The sequence below is a fragment of the Macaca mulatta genome, chromosome 2 (genome assembly GCF_049350105.2).
Source record: "Macaca mulatta isolate MMU2019108-1 chromosome 2, T2T-MMU8v2.0, whole genome shotgun sequence".
In the NCBI taxonomy this organism is placed as follows: Eukaryota; Metazoa; Chordata; class Mammalia; order Primates; family Cercopithecidae; genus Macaca; species Macaca mulatta.
Genome location: NC_133407.1, coordinates 46,002,791 through 46,027,473, shown reverse-complemented (window position 1 = coordinate 46,027,473; position 24,683 = coordinate 46,002,791). Strand labels below are relative to the sequence as shown.

At 35.6% G+C, this 24,683-nt stretch overlaps 1 protein-coding gene across 1 annotated transcript in view; it reads right to left on the bottom strand.

Moving 5' to 3' along the window:
- Window positions 1–24,683, bottom strand: part of U2SURP (U2 snRNP associated SURP domain containing) — a 54,261-nt gene that overhangs the window by 5,176 nt on the left and 24,402 nt on the right. The window contains exons 14-25 of the mRNA XM_028843754.2: window positions 23,112–23,216; window positions 21,956–22,022; window positions 21,713–21,876; window positions 17,463–17,625; window positions 17,066–17,145; window positions 15,426–15,513; window positions 14,303–14,425; window positions 13,066–13,222; window positions 12,209–12,304; window positions 11,448–11,514; window positions 7,219–7,378; window positions 1,453–1,563 (exon numbers count right to left, since the gene is read on the bottom strand). Coding sequence (XP_028699587.1) covers window positions 1,453–1,563; window positions 7,219–7,378; window positions 11,448–11,514; window positions 12,209–12,304; window positions 13,066–13,222; window positions 14,303–14,425; window positions 15,426–15,513; window positions 17,066–17,145; window positions 17,463–17,625; window positions 21,713–21,876; window positions 21,956–22,022; window positions 23,112–23,216 — 1,381 coding nt within the window. The remainder of the gene's footprint in view (window positions 1–1,452; window positions 1,564–7,218; window positions 7,379–11,447; window positions 11,515–12,208; window positions 12,305–13,065; window positions 13,223–14,302; window positions 14,426–15,425; window positions 15,514–17,065; window positions 17,146–17,462; window positions 17,626–21,712; window positions 21,877–21,955; window positions 22,023–23,111; window positions 23,217–24,683) is intronic.

Genomic DNA, 24,683 nt, shown 5'->3' with positions numbered 1-24,683 from the left:
ATTATTCATTTTGTGCTTGCTACCATCAGAACAGTAAGCATCTCAAGGCGTAATTTCCTATGGGGGTATAGGTAAGCAGCATCTTTTTTTTTTTTCTTTGAGACAGTTTTTCAAGCTTGTTGCCCAGGCTTTTTCAAGCTTGTTGCCCAGGCTTTTTCAAGCTTGTTGCCCAGGCTAGAGTGTAATGGCGCCATCTCGGCTCACTGCAACCTCCGCTTCCCAGGTTCAAGTGATTCTCCTGCCTCAGTCTCTTGAGTAGCTGGGATTACAGGCATGTGCCACCATGCCCCGCTAATTTTGTATTTTTTTAGTAGAGACGGGGTTTCTCCATGTTGGTCAGGCTGGTCTCGAACTCCTGACCTCGGGTGATCTGCCCACCTCAGCCTCCCAAAGTGCTGGGATTACAGGCGTGAGCCACTGCGCCTGGCCATAAGTAGCATCTTTTACAAAATCTCATTTATCTTTTTTCCAAATATATAGAGTGCAACTTTTTAAAGAGTAGTGCTGAGCAGACTGACTTCTCTGGTGATCTGTAGGATGCATTTCCTGATTGATAATGAAAATGATTTCCTGATTCAGATGTCTACTTTACAGGAACCATAGTATAGCTAAAATACTTATAATGAAGAGTAACAGTAAAAACAGTAGCTATTATCTAACTCATAATCTTACAAAATTGGGAATATCAACCCAGTTTCAGAGAAAAAGCAGGCTACAGTGACTTGCCTAGGAGTACGCAGCAGAGAGCGGCACCACAGTTGCTCTACCAGACTCCTCCCCGACACCAGTTTTGTATATTAACAACTTCATAGTGATTGTAAGTTCCCTTTTTATGGCTCTTTCCTATTTCACTTTCTATATAATCTCATTATTATTATTACTCTTTGCAATGACAGTCAAAATTAATAGCAGTCTCAATAAAATTCCTGGAGTTCCTGGTTCTAAAATTCTCTGCATGTTCCTATAAATTTTGTGATGCACGAGAAGATAAAGTGCCTCAAACACTCAAAGCTCACCAATGAGGTATTCTACCACTTGCTGTCCCTCCTTGGAAACCATGAGAAATGAAATAAACTTCTCAACACCAGAACTTCCCAAACCCTGCCTCCATCTTTTTCTTTCTGTACCACCTCTCAGGGTTGTTGGTGTCTCACCGTCACAAATGTGACTTGTCCTGAAGGGTTTTCCAGTTTCAAAAGCATGCTGTTAGCAGAATTAATCTTCTTGTCCACAGGTAGTACCCAGAATAAAATAGTGTGCTGTTGCCTTTCAGCTCCTTTCCAATCCAAACACTTTTAAAATATCAAATTTCAAATGTTTCTAATTGTCTACCAGTATTCAAAATTTATACAAAGGATATAATTTGAAATCATCTTTAGGTATACCAATATTCTAGGAAGTCAAATAAATAACTTCAAAAAATGTGTATTGTTGGGTATACTTATTCCTTACTCGTTGAAGAAGTTTATCTCTGTAGTGTTCTACTTGCTCCTGAAAACTCTGGCCTGGTTTTTTAGGTCTTTTCCCAGATTCCAATTCATCCTGAAACTTCATAACTTTGAGCTGTGAAATAAAACATTTTAAAAATAAGCATTTTCATCATTCTAGATTCTCAAGCATTGTTTTACTTCTTTTCTATAGCAAAGTAGTAACTAATTAGTACTTAGTCAAAATATAACCTCACCTGAAGGCCAATTGTCAGACAAGTCCAACTAGGCAAAAATCAGCTGACCAGATGGGAGCCCTCTCTGGTCATGAGAGGATTCAAAAACCATGAGTCGTGCTTCATGGCTGTAAGAACCCACTTACTCTCAACACAATTATAACAAATTTGGTATCTGGTTCCCCAAATCAGAAAAGCAAGGTTGCTAAAGGCAAGCACACTGCCAGCAAGATATGACAGTCAGCAGAATGCAGATAAACATCTTTAAAAAACAGGCGGGGGTGGAAGGTGGGAGGGCTGTGACATTCCGGTTCAGCTCATGTAAGACCAAACACACAAAGCTGCACACAGTCTGAAGATCTCACTCACAGTGCAACCACTAGACATCAAAACACAAAGAAAAGGTTAAATCATATTTGGAGGGTACTTTATAAGACAGTAAGAGCAAATACTGATTAAAACAGATCAGGCCGGGCGCAGTGGCTCACGCCTGTAATCCCAGCACTTTGGGAGGCTGAGGCAGGCGGATCACCTGAGGTCGGGAGTTCGAGACCAGCCTGACCACCATGGAGAAACCCCATCTCTACTAAAAATACAAAATTAGCCAGGCATGGTGGTGCATGCCTATAATCCCAACTACTCAGGGGGCTGAGTCAGGAGAATCGCTTGAACCCGGTGGGTGGAGGTTGCAGTGAGCCGAGATGGTGCCATTCCACTCCAGCATGGGCAACAAGAGCAAAACTCCATCTCAAAAAAAACAACAAAACAGAAAAACTTCCATCTCTTATTACCTATATAAGTGGACAAAGGTATTTGTACAAAATATTCATTGTAGCATTGTTTGTAAAAACAGACCACCTAGATAGATGTTTACCCAGAGATTTCTGGCCAATACACCTACACACAAACACATACATATAATATATAATGGCAATGGATAAAGATGTGAAAAAACTAGTAAAATCAGTTACAGGGAGAGAAAAAACCTGCAATAAGTGAGCTTAATTTTGCTTTTTATTCTGGAGATATAAGTATCTTAAAATTGTGTACTATATAAAAATAGTAAAAAGAATAAATTCATTATTTATTTTGAATTTAAAAATAAAGACTTCACAAAGTAGTTAAAATAAAAACTACCCTAAGGCTTAAAGGAGCTTAAATTACCCAAAAAATTTACAAGGGTGAAAATACCTTCTTCTTGATTTCTAAGGGAGGACTAATAAGGTGGAAAAGTATGAGGACCTGGAAGATCCTCCAAGTGGTAGAAAGCACATGGATCTTGGATGGTACCACTGGGCTGCCAATCTGCTCAATATTGTTCCACTCAAAGAGAAACAGGAAACATTCTTGTCCCACGAAATTGCTGTAGATGCCAACATTTTATCCTATTTTATTCAGACATTGATATATCCTTTAAATGGACTAAATGCTGCTACAGCATTTTATTTATACTTCAAAACAAGACCTCATTTGCTTTTTACCCCCTTTACTACAACTTAGTTTTTACCATTTCTCCCCATTCTAAGTGGTATTTTCTTTCTTTTTTTTTTTTATTTTGAGATGGAGTCTTACTCTGTCGCCCAGACTGGAGCACAGCGGCACAATCTCGGCTCACTAGAACCTCCACCTCCCAGGTTGAAGCGATTCTCCTGCCTCAGCTTCCGAAGTAGCGGGGTTACAAGGCACATGCCACGAAGCCTGGCTAATTTTTGAATTTTTTTTTTTTTTTTTGGCAGAGATGGGGTTTTGCCATGTTGGCCAGGTTAGTCTCGAACTTCTGACCCTCAGGTGATCCACCGACCTTGGCCTCCCAAAGTATTGGAATCACAGGCGTGAGCCGCCATGCCTGGCCTCAACTGGCATTTTCACTATTTTTGGAATGTTTCTTCTACATTCTCCAATTTTGTCCTTTTTCCATCTGTTTTCACTTTTTTTTTTTTTTAATTAATTATTTTTTGAGACAGTGTCTCACTCACCCAGGCTGGAGTGCAGTGGCAGTTATCTCAGCTCACTGCAACCTCCACCTCCCAGACAGAGTCTCCCAGGTTCCTGCCTCAGCCTCCATGCCTAATTTTTGTATTTTTAGTAGAGACAGGGTTTCACCCTGTTGGCCAGGCTGGTCTCAAACTGCCCACCTTGGCCTCCCAAAGTGGTGGAATTTCAGACATATTTTCACTTCTATAATCAGGGTCTTTTATAATCAGAGCTTGATGTTCTCTCCTTCTCTTCTTTCAAAGCTCTCTAAAAGTCTACATTTTTTTGTGTGTTTTAATCATGACTGCATTTAAAAAGATAAGATGTAAGGCTAAGAAAGCAAGGGGGTGGGGTGGGGTGGGCAACATAAATAGCTAAGTTCATCACTGTGTGAAGCCTCTCGTGACCAAGATGACTCTTCCACAGAATGTATTTGTAGTAAATCGGTTTGGGTTAAAAAGAGTCAAACAATAGACCTGAATGTTACTTAGGAGAGAGGAGGGATTCCTAAGATCATCTTTTTAAAAATCACTGTACAGGCGCCTGCCACCTCGCCCGGCTAAGTTTTTGTATTTTTAGTAGAGACGGGGTTTCAGGTTTCACTGTGTTAGCCAGGATGGTCTCGATCTCCTGACCTCGTGATCCGCCCGTCTCGGCCTCCCAAAGTGCTGGGATTACAGGCTTGAGCCACCTCGCTACTCGGGAGGCTGAGGCAGGAGAATGGCGTGAACCCGGGAGGCGGAGCTTGCAGTGAGCTGAGATCCGGCCACTGCACTCCAGCCTGGGTGACAGAGCGAGACTCTGTCTCAAAAAAAAAAAAAAAAAATCACTGTACAATTCCTACTTATAGTTCCTGTTAATATAGTCTAACCGAGGCTCAAGCACAAGTCCAAGACACACAGAAAACAGATGATCAAGGGTCTCAACACAAAAGGAAGTGGCCCATGCAATGGCTTAACCATCCCTCCCTTGTTGCCTTCAGGCAACAGACAGTTATCACCTTCCGACTCAACTGTTCACTCTTTCCTCAGGGACCAGGACAGAAAGTGATCCCTCTCTTCCAACAAGATAGAAGACCCTCCACTTGGTTCCCCACCCACTATTCTACTTGTTGGTAGAAATGGGGACAACAGAATGAGAAAAGGTAACTCCAGCCTAGGCACTGCTCTCAGTGGTATCTGAAAGATTAAGAACTGGCTTCTGGCCACCACCACATCGTATAGCTACAAGATTTTTGTGTTTTTACAAAGCATGTTTTACAACACGAATCATTTGGTTTTTATTTACTCCATGCTAAAAAATGTTCAGCTATAGGTATCTTTATTAGGACACATGTGGAGATGCAAAATTATCGTATATACACTATAGAATATAATAGAACTAATTAGAGAAACTAATTTAGAACTTAATTCTTTATTTAATGGTTCTCCAATAAAAGGGTTAGTACTCACTGGATTCTAAATCTCGAAATGGATATCCAAATTTAGGGGCAGAGAAGAGAGCTAGTTGTGAAAAGCCCTGGGATAAAGCTCATGAGCCCTGAGTTCTAGTCCAAGTTTGCCACCTGTTGTGGAACTTTATTCCATATGACTAAATCTCTCAGGGGAAATACAGGAGAAGGATTAGATAATTCTAAGATGAAGCCAAGATACACATTTTAAAATCAGGACTTAGTTCATAGTCCAAATCCCGGAAAGAAAACTAAGTTGTAAGAGGCAGTACCTAAGAAAGCAGGAGAAATAATCACTGAATACATAAAGGAGAGGCTAGATTACAAAAGAGCACATGTAGTATGGAAATGTATGCATATAAGGTGTATGTGTGCAATGTGCATGCATGTGTATCGCATATACACATATACAAGGTGGAAAGAATAAGATTTGTAAAAACCACCTAAGTTAACAAAAAAGCTAAATTATATGGTTTCCTCTCTTTAAGTTAATAAGGAAATAGAACATTCTAAACAGCTGGGGCATTTATATAAGGGAATAGCTTCTATTATCAAGAAAATGTATTTTTATTTAACTCGAGTCTGTTTCTACTCCAACAGTTTCATCAGGTCAGAGAAAGGCAGAGCTTCTCATAAGGTGAGAGGTGTAAAAGAGGAGCATATGTAGGTTGAAAAGGTGCACAGGTGAGTGTGTTCACTGACATACATTTTATCCCCCTAAAAATCATATTTAAAATGTGTATGAATACATCCCAGGAAAAAATAAATCAACTAATCAACTCTGAAAATCCTTCATGTCTACTTATAAATGACACCACGATGACTCTACGTAAGGTTAAAACAAAATGCTGTCTCTGTTTACTTTTCAGTTCGGTGATGTCTGACAAAGAGGTGGGCAAGAACTTGTATCAGCCCAACAGTGGTTATGTGGAGAAGTGGCAATGAGGTAACCAATGTGATAGGTATCATAAGTTAGTAAGGGAGACAGTACTAACATACAGTAGGCATTCAAAAATACTGTTCAATGAATGTATACAGTATGAAAATTCACTCTCATACATTCTTTAGAGGTTTGAGACTGATTGCTAAACTCCTGCTAGCATTTACTGGGAATATTTCATCCCCTTGAGGGCATTACAAAGCCCTTCTCTCTCTGACATGTCTGAATAGCCTTGGACAAAACAAAAGGCATTTAAAAAGGAGAGGGCGAGACCAGCCCGGGCAACATAGTGAGACGTAACCTCTATGCAAAAAAAAAAAAAAAAAAAATTAGTTGGGCTTGGTGGTGTACATCTGTAGTCCCAGCTACTCCAGAGGCTATCTCTTGAGCCTGGTAGCTTGACATTGCAGTAAGCTATGGTCACACCACTGCACTCCAGCGTGATCAACGGAGAGAAACCGTGTCTCCAAAAAAAAAAAAAAAAAGAGAGAGAGGGGAGGGGGAAAAGGGAGGGAAATGTCTGCCTGAGATAGTCTGGGCTCCTCCATACATTTCCCCATTTTTTAGTATTAAGACCCACTCAATGTCTACTCTCCTCCATACTACAGGTACAGACATTAAAAATGAGCCTAATAAAATGTAAACATAACTAGAACATGCCAGAAATATTTTACTTTTTCCTAGTTACATACTATGAACACTCAAAATGAAATGGATTTCTCATAGTACCTAACATATAACGTATTACATATGTATATACATATAATCTAGATATTAGAATCCATTTCTTCAGAGGATCTCCTATGTGCCATGTATTAGAGATACAATGATGAAGAGAAAACAGACATGGTCTTTTCTCTTCATGGAAAGTACAGCCTACTGAGGAAGAAAGACATTAAATAAGCAAGTAAGCAAACGAACAAAATACACATTCACATACATAACTCACAATACATATAAAATCACACAGTAATAAATAGGAAGAAGCAAGCAAGTCCAAAAGGGTAAGAAAAGGCTACTGTGAGTGAAAAGATGGTTGAAGAGGCCTGAAGAAAAGTCACCTGGTATGAAGAGTTCTAAGCAGAGAGAGGGAACAGTATGCACTAAGATATAATGCAATGAGGCAGCTTAGTTTGGTGGAGAAAGTGAAAAACCAATAAAGTGTAATTTAAGTTTCACTGCAACACCAACCTCAATTTCACGAAGTTTGGCTCGTTTTTCCTCACTCATTTCAGAGTACTTAGAGAACTTGGACTCAGTCATTTCTTCTTTGATTGGATTAGAGTACAAATGATGTTCTTCAGATTTGGAACTTTGAGTATCTTCTTCATCTTCACTTTCTTCTTCTTGACTTTAGAAATAAGCAGAATACATTATATGTCAAGGCAGCAAGAGTGTACTATATTTTATAGTCCACCTATTTTATTTTTCATTGTCTTAGAGCTTAAATAATGCAACCAAAACATAATAGGACAATTCATACCTCAAGCATTTTTTGCAAAATATTTGATCAATATTTTATAGACAATTTTATAAAACACTTCTTTCCTCCACAGAAAATGTGTGAGCTTCAACATAAGCATACTTTAATAAATTCTGCTTATGTTATCTGTGTGCCTTCCATTTGCAACAAACTTTCCTTGCAGCAGTTAAATGAAACAAATAATCTAGTTTCTGCATACTTCACAGTTCAGAGTGATTTCAAGAAGCTTCATGTTTTCCATTCCTGAGTTACTTCACTCATATTATTGTGAGTAACAATATTCAAATATTGTATGTTCTCATTTATAAGTGAAAGTTAAGCTACAAGGATGCAAAGGCATAAGAATAATACAATGGACTTCTGGGACATGGAAGGATGGGAGGGGGGTGAGGGATAAAAGACTATAGTATATATTGGGTACAGTGCTACATTGCTCAGGTGACAGGTGCACTAAAATCTCAGTAATCACCACTAAATAATATATTCATGTAACCCAAAACCACTTGTACCCCAAAAACTATTAAAATGAAAATAAAAATTAAAAAAGCTATATGTGAGACTTTAGTAACTTCAGCAGAGCCTATAATCAATCTAGAAAATTTACATGAGCTTGAGTCAGTTACTATGAAATAATCAACACAGCCGGTAAAGACCTTACCTGATTAGCACATAACCTTAATAACAAAGCAATGTATGCATTTTATATATTAGCAAATATCAGTATTCACATTTTAGTTGATTCTGAAAGTTGCACTGGTTCTGGGTCAGACAGGAAGAAAATAAAAACCTGAGAGACTATCATGAGTAAGTCACTTAGAATACATAGAAGAAAAATTCTCCTGTCCTTCCAGAAGCTGTCTAGTGGAAACACAAACAGGAAACTATGTGTAAAGCTGGTCATCAATGCTAGTACAGGATTAACAAAATGTTCTTGAAGCACAAAGAATGAATGGGTTTTTAAAAAATATATTTTACATTCTGGGACTGGGTTGTGTGTGTGTATGTATTATTGGCAAATAAATCTGGGCAAAACAAGATACCCATGTACAAACAAACTCAGAATGTTTATGTATATACAAACAAAATTCCTACAAACAATGTTGACTGTGATAACAACATTACTGGCATAACCTAGAACAAATGCTGTTTTGCCTTTAATACTTGAACCTCACAAGCCTTTCTGTTAGTATTTGGGTACTAAGGACATTCTACGATAAGCAGAAAGATTCCTTTTAATACACATGTAGAATTATTCCTAATAATGTAAAAATGGTTATAAACAAATTCTTTCCAAATAAAATTTAATTAAAGTCTTACGTAATAAGACCTTCCTTGTATGACAGAAAAATTTACGCCAGGCAGATATAAAGAAAGGCTGTCAATTCAGAATCAGAAAAGATATGATACTGAGAAAATTCTGATACTAGTTTTTAAATTTCTCAACCAAAGGTCCTTTCTAGACATTACTAAAATATTTTACTAACTCCATCTTCAGAACCACACAAATCATTAATATCACCATATGGGTACAACTAAATACAATATTAGTTAAGGAAGAAAAAAGTCCAAACCAACAGTTTAAAAATATTCTTTTTGGAAAAAAAGTTTTACTTAATATTTCTCATTAATTTGTCAGTAATTTCCTAAATATACTTTTTAGTTAATTTTTTTTAAACACAAGAATTTCCTGTTTTATGGTACACAAAATTTTACAAGTGTTTCAGATGCTTTTAGATTGTTGAAGTGTATGTCTGTTTATATAAACAGGGATGTTTACTGAAGAATTATTTTAGAAGAGTCAATAAGGACATGACTTTGTTAAACTGAGTCACAGTTACTATAAAATACAATACAGCAGATATTGATTACTTAACCAATTCTAGCCTGTAAAATTTTTTCTAATTTTTTTGCAATTTCAAATATTCTTTGGTAAACATCCTTGTATGCTTACCCAAATGTTTGTTTTCAATAATAGATGAACACAGAACAGGTAAATAGATTAAAATGGAATAATACCAATGATACTGAATGAAAAACGTGTCACAGAATAGTATGTACAGTAGTATTACATCATTTACGTTCAAAGAGCTATGCATGTTTTTATATACACAGAAAGGGTCTAGATGGTTGAACATTAACATTTAACCATATTACTTAAGACTTTTTAAATGAGCTCTATTCATGATTTAAAATATGTAAATATTTTAAATTGCTATTATAATTTTTTCAAGGCTTAAGCAGTTTTTCTAAACTGGTTTTGGCCTTAGCTTTTAGTCACAATTCGAGGTTCAAATCATATCATAGCTTATTCCTCTTGTTCTTTAAAAAGACATGCAAATTCAAGATTCTAAATCAATACAGTATTCAATACAAATGCAATTGCTTTTTGTAACTTTTCTCCAAAACGTGCTTTAAAAATCACATTTCTGCCACAAATCACAATATTGCCACAAAATACAGTAATTACTAGTTACAAAATCAGCCTTAAGTAAAAAGGCATTTAGGATTCAGCCACTAGAGAGTAGTAGTGAGGCATGAGAAAATTTCAAGGATCAGAAGCTGAGCAAAAGCTTTTTTTCCTTGCTTTGTACTTTCAGTTATGTTTACATTATTATGATTTACCGAGAATTCCTAAAAAAAATGAAAAATCTAAAATTATACTTCTGGTGATCCAGGCTTCCATCATTGTATGATTATTTCAACATCAATGCTAAAATGTACTCATATTCCAAACATTAACACAAATATCAGTTTTATGCCAAAAAAAAAAAAAACTAATACCTTTAGAAATAAAACTAATGAAACAATACTTTTTTCGGTTCAATGGCTTTTCTATCCTTCCTTCCCCCTAAATTAAATAATTATTTTATGAGTACATATACTACTTTTAAAGCAGTGATTCTAAAATGATAAGATGTTACTAATCATAGGATCATGAACATAAAAAGGGTTCAGAAAACCACTGTTTTAAAGCAAACTGAACTAAACTATTCTCAATTCGTGTATTCCTAAACAGCCTCAGACAGCTATTTCCATTAGCAAGCCACATCTATATTTTGTAAGTATTTTGTCATCATCACTGCTGACTTGTTCTAATCATACCAACATTTCTAAAAAACAACATTGTAGACAAGTTTTCACCATCATATCAAACTGTGTTTCTATAGCCTGCTGACTGATCACATTTTCCCAACAATCCAAATGCCCATTTATTAAATCCACACAAATGCCCATATTGTGCTAGGACACACAGGGGCTTTCTCTTTGCTCTCACTTCCATCTGAGAACAATAGAAGAATGCAAAATTTTAAAAGACAGTAACCTGTGCTTTGTGTTTGTGATAACCATCTCTTCTACTCATTTAAAAAAAAAAAAAAAAATCAACTCCCTTTGCAATGATTTTGAAAAGTGTCAAGCACTTCCTAAAAACTACCAATATAAACTTGCAGGAGAATCTAAGAGCAGAGTGTCAAATACAGAAACAATTTTGGGGTGATTACCAAACAGCAAAATCAAAATTATTTCTCTGTATTTCAAAAGAAAAGATTTTTTTTCCTTTGTATTCATTCTTAGTTCTTCTGAAAGGTTTATATTTAAATTAACACAATGGCCATAATGCAGTATTTTTCTTAGCAATGTACAATCCAAAAGAAAGGAGTATAACCTTTCCTACTCACATTTTAAAAACCACTTTTTGTGGAGCCCAAAACAATATTTGATGGCAAAGATTTGAAACAAATGCAGTTGACCAATTAGTAACTACAAAGTGAGAATGTAACCCAGCGTAAAAAACTCACAAGCAAAATGAAACCAGATCCATCAAGACCAGAAAGCAAAAGTGAAGTTTTCCACTTCACTATTATTTCAACTATATCTCTTAATGAAAAAGGGAATGTATATGAACAAGAAACAGTATATTTGGAACTTAGATTCTTACTTTTGATTTTCTTCTTCTTCTGATTCTTCATGCTGGTCAAATAATTCCCATTTAGAAGTTGTAACAGCTGAATAGAAGGAAAAAGAGGATGTAATTCCATGAGGTAAACTAGCATTTTTGCAGCAGCACAGTGGAAGCTCAAGCTTTAGAACTGAAAAGTTTATATTACAGAAGTTTCCTTTATCTATGTTTATCAATTCTCTAAATAGCTATTTATATGCCAATTCTCTTTCCTCACACCTACAGTATAATTCAAATTCATGAAGTGATGAATAATGTCATCCCTGTTTCTGTGTTGAATATTAAGATTTCATTAGAACCTACAAATAGTAACAATTATGGATTATCAGCACTAGGATACAGGTCTAAGTAAGTGTGAGACAGGTCTAAATGGCATCTAATCAGTCTAGGATTATGGGAGGGTCAAATCAAAAAGTTTCTCTGAAACTGACCTCTATGTAGATTTCTACGTAGGTACAGCTTCCTATCTACATTTACTACTAAAATGCCTTAACTTGAAAGGTTTTCAGTGATATCTCATTACTCTCAAAGCCTCCAAACTGAAGGACCTAAGAAAATTGTAACAGCAACACCAACCACAATAAAAGTGTACATTAGACACAAAATACGGTAACATTGAGTATTAAGGTTAAAATGTGTTACAAAACATAAAAGGAAAACATATATACAATATACAAGCACACCAATAAATAACTTATTAAGTACTTAATGTAAAAAATACTCATTTTACTTTTACTCACCCTGTGCTTCCAATTCAGATTCATCCACAGCTTCCCATTTTGATGGGGCAACTTTAAATATAGGCTCATTCTTCTTTGAGTCTTCAGTTGCATCCACTATTAGGGAAGATAAGCCATTAACCCTGACGACTAGGGGATGATGCAAAGTATTACGTTCATGGGTGTTCACCATATTATTAAAAAGCAAAGTAAAATAAGGACACGGATGGACCAACCGTAATCCTGAGAACAAGGACTATGACTAAACCAATTCTCTGCATCTGAGGGCAAAATTTTTAACAGTATATATTATATCAATTCAGAAAATACAGGTTAGTAATATATTAAGCAAGTGAAGAAGTTGAGAAGTAAAACAAATCTTTAACAAATCTCTACAAAACTGCATACATTATTCAATATTTAAACATATAATTCAAATGTACCAAAGAGCTGTGTACAGTTCCTATTTTCAAAATGGTTCTAGGCAGCTAGGAAAACTGAAGTTGTAGGTTAGAAAAACTAATAATAATACAGAACTGATAAAACCAGGTACCCAGGAATATGCATAATTGAACACAAGATTTTGCCTATAATTTCCTGACAATTAAGACAAAAAGAGAAACTTGCTAATGTTATAGAAGGCTGACTGTCCCAGCAAAGAAATGTGACCAGAAAAAATGCTGCTTCTTGGCCTTTTATATACATAGCATACAAATAAATGTATTACTGGGTATTTGAATTTTGAAAAAATCAGAAATAGTTAACTTGATACCTTCATGAGAAACTATAACCTTCTTCCATATCAGCATGTATGGAAATTAGAGTTTTGGTCACCAAACTTATTAGCTAGATTTAATCAGTTTGAAATTTGAACTTACAAGGCACTCCATCAAGATCATCATCAAGACTTTTTATAGGGACTCCATCAAGATCATCAATGGGAGTAGCATCAATAGGAATTCCATCTACATCTTCCAGAGGTGCACCATCAAGCTCTTCCTCAATGGGGGCACCATCAAGGTCATCTGGAACATCCTATGGAAATGTGTACTATTGTAACATTTTCCTTTGCTTGCTGAAGTCACACTGCTTGTAAGATTAATTTGTAATCCAGTACAAGCCAACATACCAGGATACCCACAATCCAAGGTACATTGTAAGAACATAGTAAGAATATATATTCTATCATCCAGTTTGCTAAAGAAGCAGTCAGTTGTGCATTTATCTAACATTTACCAAGTGTTCACTGGTGCCAGGTACCATGTAAGGAAATGATGAGCAAAAACAAATTTGGTCCCCCTGTTACAGAGCCTGGTAAAGGTTTTTGTTGTTGTTTTGGGGGGTGGGGAAACCAGGAAATCAGATCATCACAACAATATATACTTATCTGTAACTATGGTAACTGCTACAGCAAAAAGGCGTATCATACTATTAGCATAATAAGTTTCACTTAAAGAGGTCAGAGAAGGCTCTCTAAGGTTATATCTGAGCTGAGATCTGAAGGATCTCAGGTAAAGATAAGTCCCAGAAAGAGGGAAGGACATGTATACAGGCCAATGGTAGGTGAAAACACACATTTAGGAAACTGAAACAAGGACCATGTGGGTTACAACAGCAAGGTCAATTAGGAAGATCCTGCAGGGGTGAAAGTGAAAATATAGTAGCTTGACTAGTAAGGCAGAATTAAACATTAAGGGTTCAGTAATTATTTAGGAGGTAAAGAAAAACAACAGAACGGTGGTGTATATCTGCTATCATGTGATGCATCTTTTCATGCACATATTTTACTTATATAGCTATCTTTAACAAAATAAAGTCATGCTACATAAATACTGCTCTATTACTTGCTTTTTTTCTACTATTAATATCATAAGTCTTAGGTCATTAAATAAAAAACCACTCATCAATTTTCACATAAGGACACAAGACAGAGAATTCCTGTTATATGTAATTTTGACTCCTGGGTTCCAGCAATAAAAATCCACTATTTAGTGGTAAGCAACAGATATTTTTCACAAAGAAATATACCTCGCATATGTAATGCAGCATAACTCCAAGAAACCTCCACCCCAGAAACGAATTTTAAAAACAACCAGACAAATACAGAGTGCCTACCTCTGTTTCCTTTTCTTCAATAATATTTACAAGTCCTAAGAAAATATTTTGTAGTTTGATCAAAAATGGTTCTGGATAAATTGCCCAATCTTCCCATGCTCTGAAGCAAGTCATTACCCGTTGCTAAATAAATAGGAAACAGATAACAAATTTTTATTTTGGGCTATATGTCTCAAATTTCAGTTCATGAGAATGACCATCAAGATTTGCTAAATTTGCCTTTAAAATGACATTTTTTAAGAAAATTACTATATATCATTACCATATTTTTTAAGAAAAATCAATGTCACCTTCTAATTAAAAGAAAAAAAACCCTAAAAATAAATATAATGAAAAATAAACAGTAGTTGTTTGCTCTTTACCACCTAAGGTCAGCTCCCATACCATTAGTACTACACATGAGCCACATTCAGGAAAGACTTACATAGAAACTTATGAAAACTTAAAACCAAAGTAGCCAAGTTTTGACCTGAATCCCCTTATGGTCCAGTAAAGTACTTCCTAATTCTGGTTAACACTTTACTCTGTATCTTCCCTAAACTTTTTTTAAAATTCTAACTTATGGTCAAAATTTAAGGTCAAAAACTTTAAAAATGGGAGTTGTCTGAATGCCCTAAATGGTGGGGTCACTGGGCATCTTCCCAAACTAAAAATTTTTCGTAAAAAAGTCATCTTCCCATGAAAGCATATTTACTTAGTCAATTATAAATAAAGTACTCCACCTGGCTTTTCTTAACACTGGCCTACATCTTAAGAGGTTATAAAAAAATTGGTAACAGAGCAGACTTTCTAAATATGATTAAAATGTATGTCTTTAATCCAGCCAAATAGTATATACCATTACAAAACAAGTGATTCTTCTGGCTGTTTCATGAAAAAAGACTAACATTTATAATATTTAAACAATACTTAAAACTAAAATTAAACACCTGTCAAAACAGTATCTTTTAAATTTTTGATTTTGATTAAAAAAATGACAGAATTTTAAAACACTAACTTCGGTAACATCTAAGTTTTAATTTTATGTGTCATACTTGTCTTATGTACTTTTCTAGCCCTTCAAGGCCCTCTCCCCCCACCCATTTAAAACACTAGGGCAAAAATAGTAAAACAATAAACGTACCTTAAAGTTTTCAGATTGTAAATGGCCTTGAATTGTACGATAGGTGGCATTGAGGTCTGAAAATATCTGACATAACTTTGTTTCAAAACTGAAATTCAAATAATACATTCTTTAAAATAAAATGTTTAAAATTCCTTTCCCCTTCAGCATGCCAGCCAATGAAAACCCCTCCTGAACTTAAAATACCTACAAATTAATCAAGAAATTATTAAAAATCAAAAACTAGGTGTTTAAACTCTAAAACCGTAACTGAATTGCTTTAACTCTTATTACTCTGAATTTTTCTCCTACAAACTCCCCAACAGTCCCTACTATCTCCCTTTATAAGCAAGAAACATTACATCTAGGATATGTTGAACCATCTCATCCAATTTCTTTATTTTATAAAACAGAAAACTTAGAAAAGGGTGACGCATCCAAGGCAAAAAAACTAATAGCAGACATAAGAGTAGGACTCAGATCTCTAAATTTCTTTTCAGAGCAACTTCCTAGGGAAAAGCTTCCCTTTGCCTAATTCAAAAAATAAACACAGAAAGAGAGCTCTGGGGAACTGAGAAAAAGTTACACTTTTTTTTTTTTGAGACGGAGTTTGGCTCTTGTCACCCAGGCTACAGTGCAATGGCGCAATCTCAGCTCACTGCAACCTCCGCCTCCCGGGTTCAAGCAATTCTCCTGCCTCAGCTTCCTGAGTAGCTGGGATTACAGGGCTATACCACCACACCTGGCTAATCTTTGTATTTTTACTAGAGATGGGGTTTCACCACATTGGTCAGGGTGGTCTTGAACTTCTGACCTTAGGTAATCAGCCCTTCTCAGCCTCCCAAAGTGCTGAGATTACAGGCATGAGCCACTGTGCCCGGCTAAGTTATACATTAATTATAATACAGCAACATAACTTCCTTTTGCCTTAGGAAACATTAGCAATGAACTAAAATCAATATGCTAAGGATCAGAAGAGAATGCAGATTCTATAGTTAATAGTATGTCTTTGGTTTCTTATGTCTGCCAGTATATACACTGTTTCTATTTATTATATGAATAGCTAGATACGCAATAAAGTTCTCTTTAACACACACCTATTTGTTCTACTGTCAATAACTAAGAAAGTGATACGATATAAAATCTTTCCAAAAAAATTGGTAATTTAGCTTAAGTTTAAGCCAATTTTTTAAAAAAATTCTACAAACCATGAAGAAATTCAAATTAGTCTTCCCTCAGTATCCATAGGGGGACTGGTTCCAAGACCTTCCATGGACACCAAAATCCACAGATGCTCAAGTTCTTGATTGAAAATAACATAGTATTCACCTGTAACCTACCCACATCTTCCCATGGGTTAAATCATCTCTAGGTTACTTACAATACCTAATACAATGTAAACGCTATGCAGAGTTTTCATTACTGTATTGTTTAGAAAACGACAAGGAAAAACGTCTGTACGTGTTCGGTACAGATACAACTTTTCTTCTCAAATATTTTCAATTTGTGGTTGGTTGAATTCACGGATAAGGAACCCACAGACATGGAGGGCTGGCTGTATTTCTTATTCTTGGAGGACGTTAACAAAACAATCCTCTTTTCTGAACTCCTTACCCTTAAACACTTTATTTCAGGAATATCAGTTATATCATTATACTTACAATTTTCTATAATATGAAGCATTAGCAACTTTGGCTGAAGAGTTGTACAAAACATCAGAAACCAAATATAATCTGGCAATCTATAATACCAAAAGATAACACAAAATAGGTTAATGTAAGGCTAATGTTTAGCTATAATTTAATAATGGCTACTAATTAGAAGAGTTAAATAACTATCACCACAACCATGACTTTGGCAGGGATGAAATTTGTTAACTCATTTACATTTCAATTTGTTTGCAACTTGTATGTTAATGAACCTAAATTTCCAAGCAGAAGTAACATAAGACTGCATGGGAAAAATTTCATCAGTCAAGTTATTTGTGCAAAAAGGAAACCACTTCTAATCCCAAAAGACATTAACTATCTCCCCTTTTCTTAAAATTCATTCCCATACCTTTTTAGGAAGGGGTGTCTTTAAGATGGACAATGACTCAGTAATGCAATCCACTATTTCTTCAGCAGCTTCAGCATTATTAAGACAGAAAACCATTGCATCTCCAATATCATTTTTCCTTGGAGTTAATCCCCGCAAGATTTCTTCCAATTTATCCCTCTGTCTGAACATAAATTGTTTTAACTTATAAATATTTAGATACAATTTCAAATGCCATTGTAGTTTTTGCTCACAAACTAATTTCTTTAAAACCTACTCACATAAAATAATTCTGAAGACTGTAATATGTTAAGTCTGATTTGTGTTGTGTCCCCCAAAATTGTTATAATTTTTTGAAGAACTTATATAAGAAAGAATACTCCGTAGAACTAATAAAAGATACCAATGATGTTTTCAGCTTACAAATTAAGTAAATTTAAAATAATGGGCATTTCTTCAAGAGTCTTTAAAGAGCACCCCAGTCTTACCATCCCATGATACTAAAGAATTTTCATGTTCTTTACTCCCCTTCTTTGAAGGAAGTCTATTACTTTAGCATTTCTGCCTGGGATTAGGACAAGCTAATTTTTCTGTAAAGGAAAAGACTGGCTGGGTGCAGTGGCTCATGCCTGTAATCCCAGCACTCTGGGAGGTCGAGGTGGGTGGATCATGAGGTCAAGAGATCGAGACCATCCTGGCCAACATGGTGAAAACCCATCCCTACTAAAAATATAAAAATTAGCCAAGCGCAGTGGTGGGCGTCTGTAATCCCAGCTACTCGGGAGGCTGAGGCAGGAAAATAGATTGAAACTGGGAGGCGGAGGTTGCAGTGAGCCAAGATTGCGCCACTGCACTCCAGCCTGGGTGACAAAGCAAGACTCCGTCTCGATTTAAAAAAAAAGATTATAAATATTTTAGGCTTTGAAGGCCATATGATCTCTATCCTCCTGCTGGTATAGCACCAAAGCAGCCAGACAACATGTACGGAAGGGGACTGACTGTATTCCAATAAAACTTTATTTTCCAAAACAGGAGGCAGCCATATTTAGCCTATGAGCTGAGTTTGCAGATCCTAGGATTACAGTGATTATGAACATACATCTTCAGACGTAAATACACTCAAATAGTATCGCACTCCATTGGCAAATGCTCTCATAGACAATGAATCAATGCAGCAAGTATTAAGATTTATAGACTGCAGTGAAGTACATAACGGCATATGGATTCAGTCACAGACCATTGCAATAAAGCAAATATCGCAATACAGCGAATCACACAAGTTTTTTGGTTTCCAAGAGCATGTAAAAGTTATGTTTATACCATACTGTGGTCTATTAAGTATGCAATAGCAGTATGTCTAAAAAACAATGTATACATTACTTTAAAAATACTTTGTTAAAAATGCTAACAATCATCTGAATTCTCAGTGAGTCATAGTATTTTTGCTGGTGGAAGGGTTTTGCCTCAATGCTGATGGCTGCTTGATCAGGGTGGTGGTAGCTGAAGGTTGGGGTGGATGCAGCAATTTCTTAAACAACAATGAAGTTTGCCGCATCAACTGACTCATCACAGGGGATTTCTCTGCAGCACAAGATATTGTTTGCTAACATTTTAGCCAGAGGAGAATGTCTTTCCAAACTGTAGTCAATCCTCTCAAACCCTGCACTGCTTTATCAACTAAGTGTATGCATATTCTAAATCCTTTCATTTCAACAATGTTTACAGCTTCTTCATCAGAAGTAGATTCCATCTCAAGAAACTACTTAATTTGCTCATCCCTAAGAAGCAACTCCTCATTTATTAAAGTTTTATCATGAGACCACAGCAATTGAGTCCCATCTTTGAGCTCTACTTCTAATTCTAGTTCCCTTGCTATTTCTACCATATCTGGAGTTACTTCCTCTACTAAAGTCTTAAATCCCTCAAAGTCATCCATGAGGGACTAACTTCTTCCAAGCTCCTGTTGATGTTGATTTTATTTTATACACAAAAAAACTGAAACTGATTTTTTTTCATTTCTTTTTAATAGAGATGGGGTCTCAATATATTGCTCAGACTGGTCTTGAACTCCTGGCCTCAAGCTATCCTCTTGCCTCGGCCTACCATAGTGTTGGGATTACAGATGTGAGCCACCACACCTGGCCCACAAATGTTCTCAATTGCACTTGGAATGGTAAATGCTTTCCGCAAGCTTTCTAACTGACTTTTTCCCAGACCCATTGGAGGAATCACTATTTATGGCAGCCACAGCCTTATGAAATACATTTCTTAAATAATAAGACTAAAAGGTCAAAATTACTCCTTGAACAAGGGGATACAGAATGGATAATGTGTTAACAGGCATGAAAACAACTTAATCTCTTTTGTACATCTCCATCAGAGATCTTCAGTGATCAGGTACATTGTCAATGGGCAGTAATATTTTGAAAAAAATCATTTTATTGAGCAGGTCTCAATTGTGGGCTTAAAATATTCAGTAAACCATGCTGTAAACAGATATGCTGTCATCCAGGCTTTGTTGTTCCATTTATAGAGCACAGGCAGAGCTGATTTAGCATAATTCTTAATGGTCCTAGGATTTTTAGAATGGTAAATGAGCACTGGCTTCAACTTAAAGTCACCAGCTGCATTAGCCCCTAGTAAGAGAGTCAGCCTGTCCTCTGAAGCTTTTAACCCAGGCAGTGACTTCCCCTCTCTAGCTATAAAAGTGCTAAATTACATTTTCTTACAATAAAAGGCTGTTTTGTCTACACTGAAAATGTGATTTAGTGTAGCCACCTTCATCAATGACCTTAGATCTTCTGGATAATTTGCTACAGCATCTACATCAGCACTTGCTGCTTCACCTTGAACTTTTATAGTATGAAGATGGATTCTTTCCTTAAACCTCATGAACCAATCACTGCTAGTTTCAAAATTTATCTTCTGGAGCTTCCTCACCTCTGTTTCCACAGAATTGCAGAGTGGGCCTTGCTCAGGATTAGGCTTTGGCATAAGGGAATGCTATGGCTGGTGTGATCATCTATCCAGACCACCAAAACTTTCTATCAGTAATAAGGCTGTTTTGCTTCCTTATCATTCATGTGTTCATTGGAGTAGCACTTTTAATTTCCTTTAAAAACTCTTCCTTTTCATTCATAACTTGGCTCACTGTTTGGTGCAAGAGGCCTGGCTTTCAGCCTACTTCATCTTTTGACATGCCTTCCCAACTAAGCTTAATCATTCTAGCTTTTGATTCAATGTGAGAGAAGTAAGACTCTTCCTTTCACTTGAATACTCAAGAGGCCATTGTGGGATTATTAACTGGCCTAATTTCAATAGTGTTATGTCTCAAGAAATAGGGAGGCCTAAAGGGAGGGAAAGATGGGAAAACAGCTAGTCACTGGAGCAGTCAGAACACACATTTTTTGATTAAGTTCATCTTCTTATAAGACCACAGTTTGTAGTGCCCCAAAACAATCAAAGATCACTGATCACCACAACAGATACAACAATGAAAAAGTTTGAGCTATTGTGAGAATTATGAAAATGTGGCAGAGACACGAAGAAAGCACATGCTGTTTGAAAAATGACAACAGACTGGTTTGATGTAGGGTTGCCACAAACTTTCAATTTATAAAAAACACTCTATCTGCAGAGCACAGTAAGTCAAAGCACGATAAAACTACGTATGTCTGTACTTAATTATATATTCTAAAAATGCTTTTAGCCAATTTTTTTCCCATGAGGTATACAGGATGTCCTCTGAACATTTAATATGTTTCTGCTTCTTCAACCAGCTAGTTGCACTGTACAATTGCTAAGTGAGACTAATAACAACACATACTTCCATGGTGGCCATCTCACAGCTCATCACACAATGCAAATGAAGTGTGCAAGTTACCATAAAGGGGCTTTGCATAGCCACGATATGATCCCACTAGCCACATAATAGTTTTTCCTCTCTATGCTGCATTCAGAGAATCAAGAATTCTAGGAATCCCCCAATAATTTCTGTAAGAATCTGAAGTACTCCAATGCTAAAGAAAGAAGTCAACCATGTTTAAAAGATCATCACTAATTTTACCTAGGAGAAAAGTCAAGGACAATAGAATACATACCTATACTTGTTAAGATGTTTAAAATTATAAAGCACATGATGAAAGATGTTACTATTTTAAACATTCACAAGTGAAAAAAAATTTATTTTAGGGTTAACATCTTAATAAGACCATTAATTAAAGCAACCATTACAGTGACTTTTCTGAATATATAAAAGAAAAATATCTTACTCTTCCTTAAGTGCTCCCTTTTTACTAGGTTCCTCTACAAAAGCTTCTGTTTCTTGCTCTTCTGACATTCCATGCAAGTATGGATTTAACGGTGGTGGCCTCCAAAAAGATCCATTTTTGAACATACGAAAATCTTCCGTCCGCCATTTAGTTGGAGAATCTCCCTAACAAACATTTAGAGAGTTATTATAAAGGTCTAATTACTCAAGAGTCAAAATTAACAAAGTAATTGATTCTACTTGCCTGCAGAATAGAATAAAGCTTCCACCTATAGTAAACATGGGCTGGTGTCTGGTTTTCAAATAAGAACCTAAACAAAACAAACAAACATTAAACATCATATTCTTCAACAGAGCTATCTTCAATTAAATATAAATAAATGAGAAGTATTATTTGCCTATTTAGTTCAAAATAAAACAAAAATAAAGATCCCTAAAGAGAACCTCACCCACTGCCATCCACTACCTATCCCCATTCCCTTACACCAGTCCTAAACTGCCTTAGTGACTGACATTAATAATCAGAAGGCCTGCATCATGCTGAGTCTTATGATCGTTTTTATTGAACACTTACATGGCAGATACTGTGTCTGGCAATGGAGAGATTTTCCCAATATATAATTACAAAAGCAGTGATTTTATACTATTTAAGTGTTAAACTAGTGTTTTAGAATTCTGTAACAATTCAGAGGATAAGCAATTTATTTTAAAACTCATTTGTTCAACTGTATCTCACTTATGATTCCTTCACTGAAAAGCATAATGAAATGTATTTTCCTCCTAGAGAATGCTAAAAACAATACTATTTAATTAACCAAATCAAAATCTAATGGAAAATTGGCCTCAATACATTCTACTCTGATTACTAAAACTGCCTTCCCATCCCATTGCAGAACTAATCCCATACTTTTAGAACTTTATTCTTGGAAATATTTTTAATTCTAATAAATTAAAAGTAGTTTTAAGCTGCATGCCTGAAGATAAAATACGGCAAATACAAACAATGGAATATTATTTGCCCTTAAAAAAAGAAATCCCGATACATGCTATAATACAGATGAATCCTGAGGACATTATGCTAAATGAAATAAGCCAGTCACAAAAGGGTAAATATTATATGATTATACTCATATGAGTTTACCTAGAGTAATCAAATTACTAAGAAACAGAAAATAGAATGGCAGTTGCCGGGGCTAAGGGGCCAGAAGACTGAGGAGTTACTGTTTCTCAGGTAAAGAGTTTCATTTTGGAAGATGAAAAAAGTTCTGGAGATGGATGGTGGTGATGGTTGCACAACAATGTGAATATACTTAATGACAATGAACTGTATACTTAAAAATGGCTAAAATGGGAAATTTTATGTTACATATATTTCAACACAATTTTTAAAAAATGCACACCTGAACATAGGATTGTTGATTTCTCTGTTCATAATCATAGCTTCAAACATTGGCCCTTCACGTACAACAAACTCTATCATTCGATGTATCAGGGCGAGCAAATTCCTACAACAACAACACAGTTAAAGAAAATGGATTCAGACCTACCACTATATAAAACTACACTTGACCTAAGTTACTATAATTGTGCAGAAAATGATTATTCTGCTGACTAACACCAAATTTAATACCAAAACAGTAACCTGGAGCATATGTTAATGCCTTGTGCATTAAGAGGGTGTGGGGCAGTGGGAGTAGGGAAGTGGGAGGGGATGGAAAGGTGAGGGAGGGTAGGAAACCACAATATAACCTCATAGTAATATTTACTTTTCTAAATGTCACTTAATTTTATTTTCCAAAAGTAAAACATTATAAATCACAACTAATTGGAAAGTTGCAAATATTGATATATAAAATCAGTAAGTTTGAGCCTGCATGTTATTACAGCCATCTAGAAATTCACACACTATCTCAGTAAAAAAAAAAAAAAAAAAATTCCTAAACCAAGCACTTTTGTGGTGCTACTGAAATGTTATAACCATGACTATAATTTATAAAAATGCAAAACTACCTAACAAGTTTAAGGCCTGATTTAATAAAAAATCCATCCAACTCTTGTGTTTTTCTGGTACACATACCAGATGGAGTTTTTATTAAATCTGACCTTTAATGAGGCAACATCCCTTTGGACCATACTTCAAACTAGTTCACGATTCATGAAATGGATAATTCTGCCTGTATATTATCTTTTTTCCCTCCAAAACAAGAGAGATTGATATGCCTATACACTATAAATCAATGAAGAAATTATGTTGCCAAAGCCTTCTACTACTCTTTCCAAAATATTGCAAAATGGGGCACATGGTGAGATGCCCTTCCCATTTTCTGTAACAATTATTTTCCAAATACCAAAATAAACATATGTGAGTAATTTTTTAGTACAGTCGTTTTACTGACTGAACTCACAGGAAGTCTTTATCTGAAGCTAGGTCCTAAAATCATGGGATATTTTATTAGACTCCAAACACAATTTTGGACATTGATTATGGCGTCAGGCTCAAAATGACTCAGCTTATTTATAAGCTGCTTTTGATTTCTCATTTCACCAGTCCCCCAGCATACACAGTTGGCAAATAACAATCGGGAAAAGCAAAAGGATATTGGCTCTTGGTACATGGCACACACTAAATTACACCTTTAGCATTCCCAGCTCAAATTACATTCATATAACTGCTAGAATGTAAATAAATATATAGTTATAGAATAAGACAGACTTTTCTTGCTCCATAATGCCCTATTTCAGAGTACATAAACAATAAAATAATCTATCTCATGGTGGCTATAACTGTTTTCTCATAGCTTTCAAACAAACCTACTTAAAATGAAATCTCTACACAGTGAAAAAAATTTAACCCTAAAGGAAGTAAAAAAAAATGTATCACAGTTTAAATCTTTACAAAGGGGAAATTATGCATTTAAAACTACTAATTCAACCCTAAATTGTTAAAACAAAAAACTAAAAACATTGCTTAA